This window comes from Melanerpes formicivorus, unplaced genomic scaffold (genome assembly GCF_026170545.1).
Source record: "Melanerpes formicivorus ecotype bairdi unplaced genomic scaffold, bMelFor1.0.p_v2 SCAF_1, whole genome shotgun sequence".
NCBI classification, from domain to species: Eukaryota; Metazoa; Chordata; class Aves; order Piciformes; family Picidae; genus Melanerpes; species Melanerpes formicivorus.
In genome coordinates, this window is record NW_027142353.1 from 61849206 (window position 1) to 61864586 (window position 15381).

At 42.0% G+C, this 15381-nt stretch overlaps 1 protein-coding gene across 2 annotated transcripts in view; it reads right to left on the reverse strand.

Moving 5' to 3' along the window:
• Positions 1-15381, reverse strand: part of ARHGAP42 (Rho GTPase activating protein 42) — a 196435-nt gene that overhangs the window by 16497 nt on the left and 164557 nt on the right. For both annotated transcript variants that reach the window (XM_068145259.1, XM_068145268.1), the window contains exons 14-18: positions 15303-15377; positions 14613-14697; positions 12968-13026; positions 12065-12170; positions 3174-3333 (exon numbers count right to left, since the gene is read on the reverse strand). In XM_068145259.1, the coding sequence (XP_068001360.1) occupies positions 3174-3333; positions 12065-12170; positions 12968-13026; positions 14613-14697; positions 15303-15377 (485 nt within the window). The remainder of the gene's footprint in view (positions 1-3173; positions 3334-12064; positions 12171-12967; positions 13027-14612; positions 14698-15302; positions 15378-15381) is intronic.

The following is a 15381-nucleotide window of genomic DNA, read 5'->3' on the forward strand; positions in this document are numbered from 1 at the left end:
GAAGGAAAAAAAATGATCACAGCTAGCCACAGCCGGAGGAGCAAAGGAATGCTGTATTTACAAGCAGTTTTAGGGAATGCAGGGTATATATACACAATTTACAGTATTTACAATAGATACACAGAAATATACAGCAAAGTAATACAGGTACGAAATTCCTTCCCCCCCCTCCTTCTGGAGGAGGGTCCCCCCCCCCCATACCCCCTTTCTCTCCCCTTTTACAGAATCACAGTATCACAGTATCACAGAATCACCAAGGTTGGAAGAGACCTCAAAGATCATCAAGTCCAACCTGTCACCACAGACCTCATTGGCTAAACCATGGCACCCAGTGCCACATCCAATGCCTTCTTGAACACCTCCAGGGATGGTGACTCCACCGCCTCCCTGGGCAGCACATTCCCATGGCAAACAACTCCCTCAGTGAATAACTTTCTCCTCACCTCGAGCCTAAACTTCCCCTGAGAGGATTAGAAAGAGAGGAAAGGAGCAGTTGTTAATTAAAAGCAGTTATAAATTAGAGCCAAAATGTTAGTAGGTTTGTAGGCCTTACGCTTATCAGTCCAAGGTCAGTCTGGCAGAGAGCCTAGAAGCAGACAAGCTGGAAAGGGAGGGAAGAGCGAACTGAGGAAAGTCTCACTCATACTCAAAACGTAAAGTTGCTTTCTACCAATCTACCAATGAAATTCATTTAGACCTGTCCTTGGTTTATAAAACATAAGCCACAGTACTGTCCCTTTCTTAAAGGCACTGCCTCAAACGGTCACAGCAGGATCTGTGTTTGTGTTCTTTCCTGTAAATTCTTGTATGATATTGTAAGTACTGTATATTCTGTACAAATTCATTGCATTTCACTATTGCTTGTAAAATTCAGCTTTCCGTTCGCTTCTCCGGCTGAGTTAAGCTGTGCTTTATCGTTAGTGCATGTGGGCTAAAGCACCACACCACTCCAACACAGAATAGGTGCTTCTGAGTAACTGCTGCCCCAGAAGTCACATTTTTAAAAATACTATGAAATAAAGAATTTTTTTCTTCTATGAAAGCTATTGCTGGCCACAGAAATGTGTCCCAGTCGCAGCTTATTACAATCCAGTTTGTATTTCAGAAAACCCCTTCAATTGTACTTCAGTTTTGTACTTCATTGCTGAAAAAAAAACCCTCAAATGTTACAGGCATCTGACTGCTGTAATCTGGCACATGAGGTGCACATGAGGTTTTAAAGAACTCTTTGATGATGTTTGGTGAGCCTGCCAGCACGTGCAATGCAGAAGATCCATTTCTTTCCTTAGATTTCGTTTGCATCATCTGTTCTACAATATCCAAAACACAACGTAGCAAAGGTTTTGAAAGACCCTACAAGTTTTCTTGGATACTTCTAGTAAAAAATGATGACTGCCTTGGAGGGTGACCAAGAAAAAAAGGACAAACAAAAGATCTGTAGGTTTTAATTCCAGATCTTCTTTCTCACTTATATCTCCTAGCATGTACTGCAAACTCTACTGATTATGTCTTATGGTATTCTGTGTAAGGAAGTGCAACTAGTTTTATGGGGAAAGATTGTCTGAAGGAGTCAGAAGTGTCCAGTCTCCATTGGGCCAAGTGTCTTAATTTAGATACCATGCAATGCCAAAATAGGTTTCTGCAAGGACTTCCGGCCCCTCTATCAACAGGGCACTCCTGGAAGAGACTGAAGTGAACAAAGAAAAGATATGTCCATGTCATTCACATTAAGTGGAAGAAAGCTGTATACTTCCACAGCAGAAAATACTTCACTGGACCTCTGGAGATGCTCTTGGAGTACATTAACACTGTCAGCCATTAGGGAGCAGGACATCAATACAAAAACTTGTCTGTAGACAGAGAAAGAGAGCAAGGGTGATTTGGTTGTGTAGCCATGGCCTTTGTACTGAATGAGCTTGCAGTGTTCTGGAGGGGGAATTCAGTGTTGGAAAAGTTGAATATATATGGTTTTGAGTTACACCCATGGAGGCTATTGGTACCAGGACGATTTAGAGGAGTGCCTATGAGATATAACTGATGATATCAAACAGTCCTGTCAGTACTTACTGATGAACCAGTGCAGGGGATCATGGTATTGGCTGAGAACTGCCCCTTATCTGAGTAACTTGAAACAGAAGAAACCCAAAGTTTTTTCACTTTGTTTTTGTTAGTCATCAGAGAAAGTGATCCCCAGAATAACAGTTGGTTTGATGACCAAGTAAAGGATGTCTTGACTGTTCTGCTGAGTTCTGAAATCAAATAGCTTAAAACAAAATAATATCCAAGGACTCTTTTTATTGAAGCTCCTATCTGCAATGGTAGTGGCTGGCAAGAAGTTTGTAAAAATTCATCAATTTTCCTTCTCAAGCCCTGAAAGAGTTCTTATCCAGTGCTCCAGTAAGGAGTTTTGGGATGGACCTTTGCTGTCACTGGTCTCTTTGGGGAAAAGAAAATAAACCAGGCAGTCAGAGAGGAGTTTCTTCAAAGCTAAAGAAGTCCCTAGAAAAGTTTGTATGGGCCAGCACATTCAAGAACTTGTAAATCACGAAGATGTGATGGGCTTAAAACTTGGAACTACAAATAAAACCTCATCTAAGTGATATTATTTTTCCCTTTTGTTTTTTTGCTTTTCATTAGTATCTACACAAATGAAAACTGACATACTGCACAGAAAGGGAGCATTCTTTTGGGGATCCACACTGATGTTTGTCATGAAAGGAGGAAATGAAGGATGGTTGGGGTTTCATGATGTCAGTGGAGAGACTACATCTCCACTGTGCAGCTGGCATACCCCCAAAGGACAGCAACAGTCAGAAAGGCTATTCACCCAGAGTGAGCCTTCATACACTGCTAGCATGAAAGAGACAGAGGAGGTGGGAGCAAACTATGACATTCTCATTCTGTTTCTAGACATGAGAAAGATACAGCAAGCTTCAGAAAACAACTGAAGCAAGTCCTTCAAAGCATGGGAGGTTATGCCTTGGATGCATACCTTGTGCCACCACAAAAGGCTTGATAGGAATGCAGATACACAGCACTGAGTGGGAAGAAGGTATTTCTATCAATCACCTCCTACAAATGCTAGTTTGCTTATTCTTAAGAACTTGATGAGGGTATGAAAATGAGATCTTGGTTTCACTTCATCACAAAACAGTCAGATAATGTCGTTCTACCTTTTCATAATGCTCTATCAGAATTTCAACGACGATGTTCTGAAACTTAATGTTCATCATAGCAGCCACGGTTTCTTCTTGGGCTCTCATCAGAGTTGGTCCAAAGATAACACCAAGGTTGGACACAGTCATTAGGTTTTGCTGACTGTGTAATGATACCCTTTAAATGAACACAAACAATATGCAAATTACATGGTTGCACAAAACAACAATTAAGGCTAATTCTTTAACAAGATACCAAGTTCATGGCTCTCCTTCAAAAACATTTTGAAACTTTTACTAGAGTCAAGATGCAGTGTAGTACAACTCATTCCATTCAGGCTCCCATCATGCAATAACTTAATGGATATTAAGCATGTTCTCCTGGAGTATTTAAGTTCCTGATGTAATTGACAGGGAAAAGTAACCATCTCTGAAGATCTTCACAAAGAATAGAATAGAATAGAATAGAACAGAACAGAATAGACCAGGTTGGAAGAGACCTTCAAGATCACTGAGTCCTACCTATCATCCAACACCATCTAATCAACTAAACCATGGCACAAAGCACCCCATCCAGTCTCCTCCTAAACACCTCCAGTGATGGCGACTCCACCACCTCCCTGGGCAGCACATTCCAATAGGCAATCACTCTCTCTATGAAGAACTTAACATCCATTGAAGCATCCATATGAAGAACCTAACATCCATTCTAAACCTCCCCTGGTGCAGCTTGAGACTGTGTCCTCTTGTTCGGATGCTGCTTGCCTGGGAGAAGAGACCAGCCCCCACCTGGCCAAAACTTCCCTTCAAGTAGTTGTAGAGAGCAATAAGGTCTCCCCTGAACCTCCTCCTCTCCAGGCTAAGCTCCCTCAGCCTCATTGTATATGGCTTATGCTCCAAATCCCTCACCAGCTTTGTTGCTCTACTCTGAACATATTCCAGCCACTCAACATCTTTCTGAAACTGAAGGGCCCAGAACTGGACACAGGACTCAAGGTGTGGCCTCATCAGTGCAGTGTACAGGGGCACAATGACCTCCCTGCTCCTGCTGGCCACACTTTTCCTAATATAGGCCAGGATGCCATTGGCCTTCTTGGCCACGGGGGCACACTGCTGGCTCATGCTCAGCCTACTGTCATCCAGTACCCCCAGGTCCCTTTCTGCCTGGCCACTCTCCAGCCACTCTGACCGCAGCCTGTAGCAGTGCATGGGGTTGCTGTGGCCAATGTGTAGAACCTGTCACTTAGACGTGTTAAATCCCATGCTGTTGGACTCTGACCATCTGTCCAGCCTGGCAAGGTTACTCTGGAGAGCTCTCCTACCCTCTGACAGATAACACCTGCCCTCAGCTTGGTGGTGTCTGCAAATTTACTGATGATGGACTCAATGCCCTCATCCAGATCATCAATAAAGATATTAAAGAGCATGTGGCCCAGCACCGATCCCTGGGGGACAACACTAGTGACTGGCCGCCAGCTGGATGTGACACCACCACTCTCTGGGCTTGGCCCTCCAGCCACTTCCTAACCCAGCACAGAGTGCTGCTGTCCAAGACAGGGGATGACAGCTTGGCCAGGAGTTTGCTGTGGGGGACAGTGTCAAAGGCCTTGCTGAAGTCCAGGTAGAGAGATCCAGCCCATCTAAAGTTGAGGAGTTTTAGTGTAGTGATTATACAGGCACTTAAATACTTGATGTCAATTTGACTGAGAATACTGAGATAATGGAGATCAACCATATATGCCTTAGCTTTCATGTAAAAGAAACAACTTTGTTTAGTGAAAATGCTTAAATTGCAATATTTATTAATATGCTGAAAACACAAGATCAATGGATCAGTGAAATAATTATTTATGTGGTATAGGTAAAACTAGATGATCATAATGACATCATCTGGCTTTAAAATATATTAACCTTTTGCTTCTGTATGTTCTGTACCTTTTCTGTAATTACTTTTTTCCATGTATAGAATTCAGAAACAGTTTTTCCAATAGTCTGGAATCAGATAGTAAAATAAAAGACATCAATCAGTAAGCCTCAGTGCTCTTTTTTGTCTCCTTATGAATAAGATTGCCAAATAAAAACTGTATCATCATAAATCTTCCTAAATAACTGCCAGTGATTCCTCAGTCATAGCTGCTCTCTTGCCACATGTCTCATAAATATCATGTCAAGTAAAACTTTCATAATTGCTTTGATGCTTAATTTCACTGAATTGAAGCAGCTGAGGCCTATGTTCACATTTTCCTTTCCTTCTCACTGCTATCTGCTGCCATTGTCCGTCTCAGCATTTTACATCATTTGGTGGGGGTTGGTCTCTTCTCCCAGGCAACCACCAACAGAACAAAAGGACACAGTCTCAAGCTGCACCAGAGGAGGTTTAGACTCAAGGTGAGGAGAAAGTTCATCACAGAAAGAGTAATTGGCCATGGGAATGTGCTGTCTTGGGAGGTGGTGGATTCACCATACCTGGAGATAGAATAGAATAGAATAGAATAGAATAGAATAGAATAGAATAGAATAGAATAGAATAGAATAGAATAGAATAGAATAGAATAGAATAGAATAGAATAGACCAGACCAGGTTGGAAGATACCTTCAAGATCATTGCGTCCAACCTATCATCCAACACCACCCAATCAACTAACCCATGTAACCAAGCACCCTGTCAAGTCTCCTCCTGAACACCTCCAGTGACAGTGACTCCACCACCTCCCTGGGCAGCCCATTCCAATGGGCAATCACTCCCTCTGTGTAGAACTTCCTCCTGACCTCCAGCCTGAACTTCCCCTGGCGCAGCCTGAGACTGTGTCCTCTTGTTCTGGTGCTGGTTGCCTGGGAGAAGAGAACAACCTCTGCCTGTCTACAACCTCCCTTCAGGTAGTTGTAGACAGCAATAAGGTCACCCCTGAGTCTCCTCTTCTCCAGGCTAAGCAGCCCCAACTCCCTCAGCCTCTCCTCATAGGGCTTGTGTTCCAAGCCCCTCACCAACTTCATTGCCATTCTCTGGACTCGTTCCAGATGTTCAAAAAGGGATTGGACATGGCACTTGAAGCCATGGTTTAGTTAGTCATGAGGTGCTGGGTGACAGGTTGGACTTGATGATCTCTGAGGTCTTTTCCAACCTTACTGATTCTATGATTCCATGATTTCCTATATAATTAAAACAGCTACTTTAAAATTACAAATCAGTAAAAATACTGGAGGACTAGCAGGTAGGATCTTCTGCTTTTCTCTGGGAGCTTTCATTAATTTGCTATGTTTTCCTCCCAATAATATTCTCAGATAGCTTGATTTGTCCTTAAAATGTTATACAAATACTAGCAAAGTTGTCTATCTGATGTCAGAGTTTGGTATCAAATAAAACAAATACTATCCCCTAACAAAGATTAGAAAGGCAGTGACAAAAAGACTGAGAGATTTTCCCAAGGCTGCTGCAGATTTTTGTTAGAATCAGGATCAAACCCATGCCCGGACTCAACATTACCTTTCTCTGTCTCACTGTTGAGTAGGCACTAATGATACACAGAATTAGTAGAACAGTAGAATTATCCTGCTCTAGAGGTGAGACACACTGTACAATTACTTCCATAGTGAAGGAGCACTCCCCTCATATTTGGAACAGGAATATAACATGTAGCATGTTCCAGATTATTGGAAAAACTGCTTCTGAACATGAGCCTGCAGTGTGCCCAGGTGGCCAGGAAGGTCAATGGCATACTGGCCTGCATCAGGAATACTGTGGCTAGGAGAAGCAAGGAGGTCATTCTGCCCCTGTACTCAGCACTGGTTAGGCCACACCTTGAGTCCTGTGTCCAGTTCTGGGACCTCAGTTTAGGAAAGATGTTGACTTGCTGGAACATGTCCAGAGAAGGGCAACAAAGCTGGGGAGGGGTTTGGAGCACAAGCCCTGTGAGGAGAGGCTGAGGGAGCTGGGGTTGTTTAGGCTGGAGAAGAGGAGGCTCAGAGGAGACTTATTGCTGTCTACAACTACCTGAAGTGGGGTTGTAGCCAGGTGGGGGTTGGTCTCTTCTCTCAGGCAACCAGCACCAGAACAAGAGGACACAGTCTCAAGCTGTGTCAGGGGAAGTTAGGCTGGATGTTAGGAAGAAGTTCTTCACAGAAAGAGTGATTCTGGAATGTGCTGCCCAGGGAGGTGGTGGAGTCACCATCCCTGGAGGTGTTTAAGAAGAGACTGGATGAGGAACTCAGTGCCATGGTTTAGTTGATTAGATAGTGTTGGATGATACGTTGGACTCGATGACCTCAAAGGTCTTTTCCAACCTGGTCTGGTCTATTCTATTCTATTCTATTCTATTCTATTCTATTCTATTCTATTCTATTCTATTCTATTCTATTCTATTCTATTCTATTCTATTCTATTCTATTCTATTCCATTTCATTCCATTCCATTCCATTCCACTCCACTCCACTCCACTCTAACTCTACTCTCTCCATATAAAAAAATTGCACCCCATTTACATCAAGAAACAGGAGAAATGTGGGAAAGGGGTTTGTACTGGAGACAACATTACTATAAACTGCAGGAAAATAAATGCCTACCTTCTTACATAGTTCTTACATTGCTTCATCAAGTTTTGTCAAAAAAACCTTGCCAAATTGTTGCTCCAGAGAGATGCACTGTCAGAGATGGTTGTTTGGAAGCCATACAATGAAAATAACTGCCTTGTTAAAGGGCATTTTTAGCCACTTATCTTAGTATAATTTTCTCTGCAATAGATCTTCTGTTTGGTTAGGTGAGTAAGGGGTGTTTGGGATGCCTGCTGGTATTTTAATGAACATAGAACTTCGACTTGCTCAGCTCTAGGTTTGTTAGCAAAACCTAAAAAGAATGACGTTTTGCAATGTTAACTCTGCTTTGTGCTGCACAGCAACTGTTAAGGTCTCTTACACAAATATTATGGTCCTATAGCATAAGGGATAAAGCAGTGCTTGTCCTGTGTTTGGGTTTCCTTGGTTACAAATTTGGCAGCTTGCTTAATAAAAGCAATGGTGAATTCAATAACGCTGTAATCAGAAAGGACTTTCTACAAAGCATTTCAAAGGTTCAATTCCTTGCAAAAGAGGAAAAAAACCCAGGCCTTTTAATGGACCATTTTGATAACCACTTTCTTCTGACTTATTCCTCCTATTGCTGGGCTACTGAACAAATACAGGCCAAGGTAACTACGCATTTCCGGTCAGCTGTAAGGTATTGATTAAAGTGCACTCACACCTCAAAATCTCTTTCTTTGATGTATCACCAGATTGCCGACTTCTGACTATCTACCTTAGGAATGTATAGTGTTATAAATCATATCATAGAATGATTTATTCTTTAAAGTAGAATAGAATAGAATAGAATAGAATAGAATAGAATAGAATAGAACAGAACAGAACAGAACAGAACAGAACAGAACAGAACAGAACAGGTTGGAAGAGACCTTTGAGATCATTGTGTCCAACCTATCATCCAACACCACCTAATCAACTAAATTATGCAACCAAGCACCCTGTCAAGTCTCCTCCTGAACACCTCCAGCGATGGTGACTCCACCACCTCCCCGGGCAGCCCATTCCAATGGGCAATCACTCTCTCTGTTTAAAACTTCCTCCTGACCTCCAGCCTGAACCTCCCCTAGTGCAGCCTGAGACTGTCCCCTCTTGTTCTGGTACTGGCTGCCTGGGAGAAGAGACCAACCTCTGCCTGTCTACAATCCCCCTTCAGGTAGTTGTAGACAGCAGTAAGGTGTCACCCCTGAGTCTCCTCTTCTCCAGGCTAAAGTATACTGTTAACTTGACTAGGAAGGTTTAAAGACAAACCAACAAAACAGTTACCTAAGTGAAAATAATACCAAATTTGCCATGTTTGCCTAGCTGCTGGGTGAGTATATACTCATGCAGAGCTACCTCTCTTCAGGGTGCTTCTCAGGATTCACACAACATTTAGATCATACTTAATTTTGCACAGTGACAGACAAGTCAATGTAGTCAGAGAGGTGAAGGCCTTAATATCCTAAACCAAGAAAAAACAATGTTATCCTTATCTTGTAATTCCTACTTAATGGTATAGTATTTTCACCTAGCCACAAAAGCATGCATAGAAGAACTGAACACCTAAAAGAAATATACGGAAAGGTAGTACATTTTGAAATTGGATTTGAGACAAAAGACTGAAGAAACAAGATGCTGGTTGTTTCCCCCATTTGTTATTTTCCCATTTTCATAAAATTAGGCACTTTATCTGCCATGTCTTCCTTGCAAAATCTCCACACAGTGGCAGAAATAAGATGAGGAAGGAAGTCAGAGACTCCAGAGTCTAATTTTGGATTCTGTCTCATCAGAATTGTTAGCATATACAACAGCTGGCAAATTACATTAGAAATCAGAAGGGATGAATTGAACACTGGAAAGAAAACAACTGAAAGTTTTCAGTGTAACAGGGTTAAGTTTATATTTATCAGGAATGAGAATCATATCAAAGATGAGATAGGCAAGAGATGAAGAGAACAACTATACAAGGGAACACTGCAGGCATGCTTTTCTTTGGAAAAACATCTAAGGTCACATTGAGAATAAAAACCACAGGAAAAGAAATGCCTGCCTATGATTAATTCTGCCTACAAATAAATCAGTTCCTATGTATATACATTTTTATATTGGAAGATTACAGACTAGCAGCTTTTGCTGAATCATTAGTCCCTCATTAAATGCTTTAACTTTTTAGGAGGGTATAAGACAGACCTTATTGCTCTCTGCAACTACCAGAAGAGAGGTTGTAGCCAGGTGGGGGTCAGTCTCTTCTCCCAGACAACCAGCACCAGAACAAGAGGACACAGTCTCAAGCTGGGCCAGGGGAGGTTTAGGCTGGATGTTAGGAAGAAGTTCTTCATAGAAAGAGTGATTGGCCATTGGAATGTGCTGCCCAGGGAGGTAGTGTCACCATCACTGGAGGTGTTTAGGAAGAGACTGGATGGGGTGCTTGGTGCCATGGTTTAGTTGATTAGATAGTGCTGGATGATAGGTTGGACTCAATGATCTCAAAGGTCTCTTCCAAGCTGGCCTATTCTATTCTATTCTATTCTATTCTATTCTATTCTATTCTATTCTATTCTATTCTATTCTATTCTTACTCTACACTACTCTACTCTATTCTACTCTATTCTACTCTATTCTATTGGCCGTGAGAATTATACTTTTTAGCTAATCAAACAACCCTGTAAGAAAACCTATGGAATCTGCTTTCATCTGGTTCTCTGGGCTACCCCATGTACATGAGATACAAGGTTTGCCAAATCAGTTTTTTGCAGTGGAAGTATTAGTTAGTTCTCCAGGGGCTAATGAGATAAAGAGCTAGAAATAATTTACTAGGGCAAAATAATTTTCTATCAAAGAAATTTTTGATGTTCTCAAATCTAAAAGAGGAAGCAAAGCAGCATGAGATTTCACTGCAGACAGCTTGCTGCAGGCTGTGTCTCAAGCTGAGATCAAAAAAGCAAAATAGGTGGAACATAATGAACAGCATGACTCCTACGTCTTCTAGGTACTTCAGTCACGTGGGCCTCATTTGAACAACTGCTTAGTATTAATACTCCTGGATCATTAATAAATGTACTACAAAGCACAGAGTGTCTGACATCAGAAAGAACACATATTAAATTCAGCAAATACTAATGAAGACTGACCAAAGATTTACTAAAACTTCTGTGACTAATGTTTGATGCATAAACAGGATCAATCAGAATGTAAAATAATGATATGTAATTGCAGTAGCGATATTGAGAGATATATGAGAATGAAAACTTCTCTTTTTTGTCTTACATCTTATGCTGAGTATAATTCAGTGAAGACAAAAAGTCATCACTCAAAGAAAGTATCACACAAGAAATGCAAAATTGTGTCCATCTAACAATCATTTGAAACAAGGTCGATTCAAAAATAGGTTTGGACATAGAATCATAGAATCAATAAGGTTGGAAGAGACCTCAAAGACCATCAAGTCCAACCTGTCACCACAGACCTCATGACTACTAAACCATGGCACCAAGTGCCACGTCTAATCCTTTTTGAACACCTCCAGGGATGGTGACTCCACCACCTCCCCAAGCAGCACGTTCCAATGGCCAATCTCTCTTTCTGTGAAGAACTTCCTCCTTACCTCCAGCCTAAACTTCCCCTGGTGCAGCTTGAAACTGTGTCTGCTTGTTCTGGTGCTGGTTGCCTGGGAAAAGAGACCAACCCCCACCTGGCTACAACCTCCCTTCAGGTAGTTGTAGACAGCATTAAGGTCTCCACTGAGCCTCCTCTTCTCCAGGCTGAGCAACCCCAGCTCCCTCAGCCTCTCCTCACAGGGCTTGTGCTCCAAATCCCTCCCGAGCTTTGTTGCCCTTCTCTGGACACGTTGCAGCAACTCATCATCTTTCCTAAACTGAAGGGCCCAGAAATGGACACAATACTCGAGGTGTGGCCTAACCAGTGCTGAGGACAGGGGCACAATGACTTCCCTGCTCCTGCTGGCCACACTGTTCCTGATGCAGTCCAGGATGCCACTGGCCCTCTTGGCCACCTGGGCACACTGTTGGCTCATGTTCAGCCTACTATCAACCAATATCCCCAGGTCCCTTTCTACCTGGCTGCTCTCCAGCCACTCTGACCCCAGATTGTAGCACTGCCTGGGGTTGTTGTGACCAAAGTGCAGCACCCGGCACTTGGACTTGTTAAATGCCATCATGCTGGACTCAGGCCATCTGTTCGGCCTGTCAAGGTCCCCCTGGAGAGCCCTTCTACCCACTAACAGATCAACTCCAGCTCCCAACTTGCTGTCATTTGCAGAGGAAACGGTTTAAGCAGCAGTGGCAACTTTAAAGCAGAAATAATCATGTGTTGCAAAAGGAAAAATCAAAAATAATTACTTGACCAAGTGCTTGATAAGGATGTCCAGCATCTCTCTGTTCTTCTCTGGCAACTTATGCACAAGTGCATGCACTGCCTCAACTCTGTAGTTCTGATCATCTGACTCTGTTGAACAGAAAACAGATATTGTTGATCAATTACAGCACGTGTAATGATATGACTACAAATGTATGGTAATACACACATGCATCACAAGAAACTTTAAAATGATGAGGACAATTTGATCACATTTATTACAACATTCTGAAATCTGTATTGCAATTGACTCTCCAAAAGCAATTATTACCAATACTGGAACAAACAAGATTAGTGGCAGCGCTGACCCAATGTGTTCCTTCAGTGAAATCCAAGGTTTTACTCCTAGTTATTTTAAATATCTAAAAGCCTTCAGTGTTTTATATTTATATTAATGCAAGGGGAAATGGGGAAATAACTTCAAGTTCTTAACTTAACTTAAAATGGAGTCATTATAAACCCAATCTTAGTATCTCTGTAAATAATTACTCCAGTTGTGAAAAGCTGATAATTATCCACCCTCCCATTTCTCCAGGCAAACTGGAAAAATAAGTTTCTGGATGAGAGGGATGAATGCTGCAAACTAATTATCAGCTTGTATAAGACATATAAATCAAGGTTCTGACATTCCTGCACAAGGCAGTCACACAGAACATCTGGAAAGATCAGAGTAAACCACTGAACTGCTTCACCTAGCATGACTTGTCTGTTGTGAGGGCTTTCATGAGGCACTGTGCTGTCACATACAGTGAACAAGGGAAAATTTGGAGCCATGGCTGGATCACTGAATAACAGACCAAAGAGAAAACTAAGGATCATAACAGCGAGGGGATTAAGAGCTAGAAACAATATTACTTTCAAGAAAGGCGATTTATTACTTTACTTACTAACAGCAACAATGAAATCTTTGTGCAGCTTAAAAGTCATCAGTGGTTCTGAAAGACACCTGGTGGTAGAAAAAGAAAATGTTAAAAGGAAACTTTAAAAAGGGCATTGCTCAAAGGCTATGTTAAAATTTTATGGATCTGATTATGACAGCCCTCAATATCTGCACAATATATACTGGTATGTCCTAGGAAAGCAAATTCAGTGATGACTGATTACAAGTAGTACATAACTCAGTCATGTACGTAGCCTGGAAATCGGAGTTGGATCTGGACTCGCCATGGAAGTTAGTAATGGAAACACTAGCAGGAGCAGGGAAGTCATTGTGCCCCTGTACTCTGCATTGGTTAGGCCACAGCTTGAGTACTGTGTCCAGTTCTGGGCCTCTCAGTTTAGTGAAGGACATCGAGACACTTGAATGTGTCCAGAGAAGGGCAACAAGGCTGGGGAGAGGCCTTGAGCAGAAGTCCTACGAGGAGAGGCTGAGGGAGTTGGGATTGTTTAGGCTGGAGAGGAGGAGGCTCAGGGGAGACCTCATTGCTCTCTACAACTACCTGAAGGGTGGTTGTAGCCAGGAAGGGGTTGGTCTCTTCTCCCAGGCAACCAGTGCCAGAACAAGAGGACACAGTCTCAAGTCTCCCACATTTCCCAGAGAGAGGCTGATGCTGCCTTTTCTTATGTGACCAGTTTATGAATTCTAGATATTGCAGAAAGCATGGATGACCCACCACCTGTATTTGATGCTTTTAATTATGTTTCTTTTAAATGTTATATATTGGGACCCAAAAAAGAGTTATCTTAGAAGTACCGTAATCCTTCAAACTTCTGTCTCTTATTAGCAGTAATTTTAAGGGAGGGATATTGTGTTTGTGAGGACACCAACAGCATGGGATAAAATGTGTGTTTTTGCAGAGATAAGAGTTGGGGCTGTTCAGTCTGGAGAAAAGAAGGCTTTGAGGTGACCTAATTGTGGCCTTCCAGTATCTGAAGGGGGCCTACAAGAAGGCTGGGGAGGCACTTCTCAGGACATCAGGTAGTGATAGGACTAGGGGGAATGGAATGAAGCTGGAGGTGGGGAGATTCAGGCTGGACGTGAGGAAGAAGTTCTTCACCATGCATGAGAGTGGTGAAGCCCTGGAATGGGTTGTCCAGGGAGGTGGCAGAGACCCTGTCCCTGGAGGTGTTTAAGAGCAGGCTGGATGAGACTCTGGCCAGGCTGATGTAGTGTGGGGTGTCCCTGCCCATGGCAGGGGGGTTGGAACTAGATGATCCTTGTGGCCCCTTCCAACCCTGACTTATACTATGACACTATGATAGTGTCATGGTACACAGCTTAAGGGATCCAGAAAAGACAGACTGAGCCCAACATGTTTTGTGGTTTAGGCAGACAATTTCAAATACAACCACGCAATTACATTAAATTCTGCCAGATTGAGGTCTCTATAAGGCATGACTACCTTAAGAAGGCACAATGTGTGTGAGAAATTTTAGATTATCACACATAATTACAGGCACACCGGGAAAGATAACAATACACTCAATTATTATCATGCTAATGAATACAAGAAAGGTTAGGATGATATAAATAGGCAAAAGATTAAATTGGGCAGAAAAGCAATACTGAGATTTGTGTAGCATTATACATACCTGAGGTAGTTTTTAAGTCCACTTGTTATTGTTTTATTGTCCCAAAGTTCCATATCAATATCCATATCAGGAGGAGATTTAGGGGCTGGTAGAAATTTGAATTATGATTGTGTTATAGTTTGACTAAAACACTAACTAGAACAGCAGCAAAACAGAAGCTGACAGATTAGTCATTTAGTTCATGTGATTTGAATCTTTCAATCTCTGTCAAAGTATTAAAAAATAATATAGGTGCCAATATTTAGTACCTGTAAACAATAACTATATGCACTATATAGAAGTGTAAAGTAAAACCAAGTGAGCAGGGAATCACTAATGTATTTGGCTTAGATACTCAAACCCAGGCATCAGGGAGCCAAATTAGTATGAAAAGTAAAAGACTAGAAGTTTATCTGTTAAACTGTCTTCTGTGGTGTTACAGAACTAAGCTCTGGAATATTTGACAAATAATCCAAGCAGATACCAACAAACAGAACTTTAAAACAAATACATTTTGTCAGTAATTTGCTCACTGATTACAAGCAGAAGTTGAATTCTAAGGCACACAAGAAACTAGCTGGATCACTTTTTAAGTCTGGAAACACAACTTAGTGGCAGTGAATGCACACCTTGTCTGAGCACAGCAGTTGAGACAAAAGGGAGTGCACCACAGACCCTGCACACTGGAAAGGTTTCACTTCAGATACTTACAAAATATGGTATTCATCAGCTTTTGCACCTTAGAGTTGACACCACCTATCCTGTACAGCCCCAGGATTGTAATACCTAT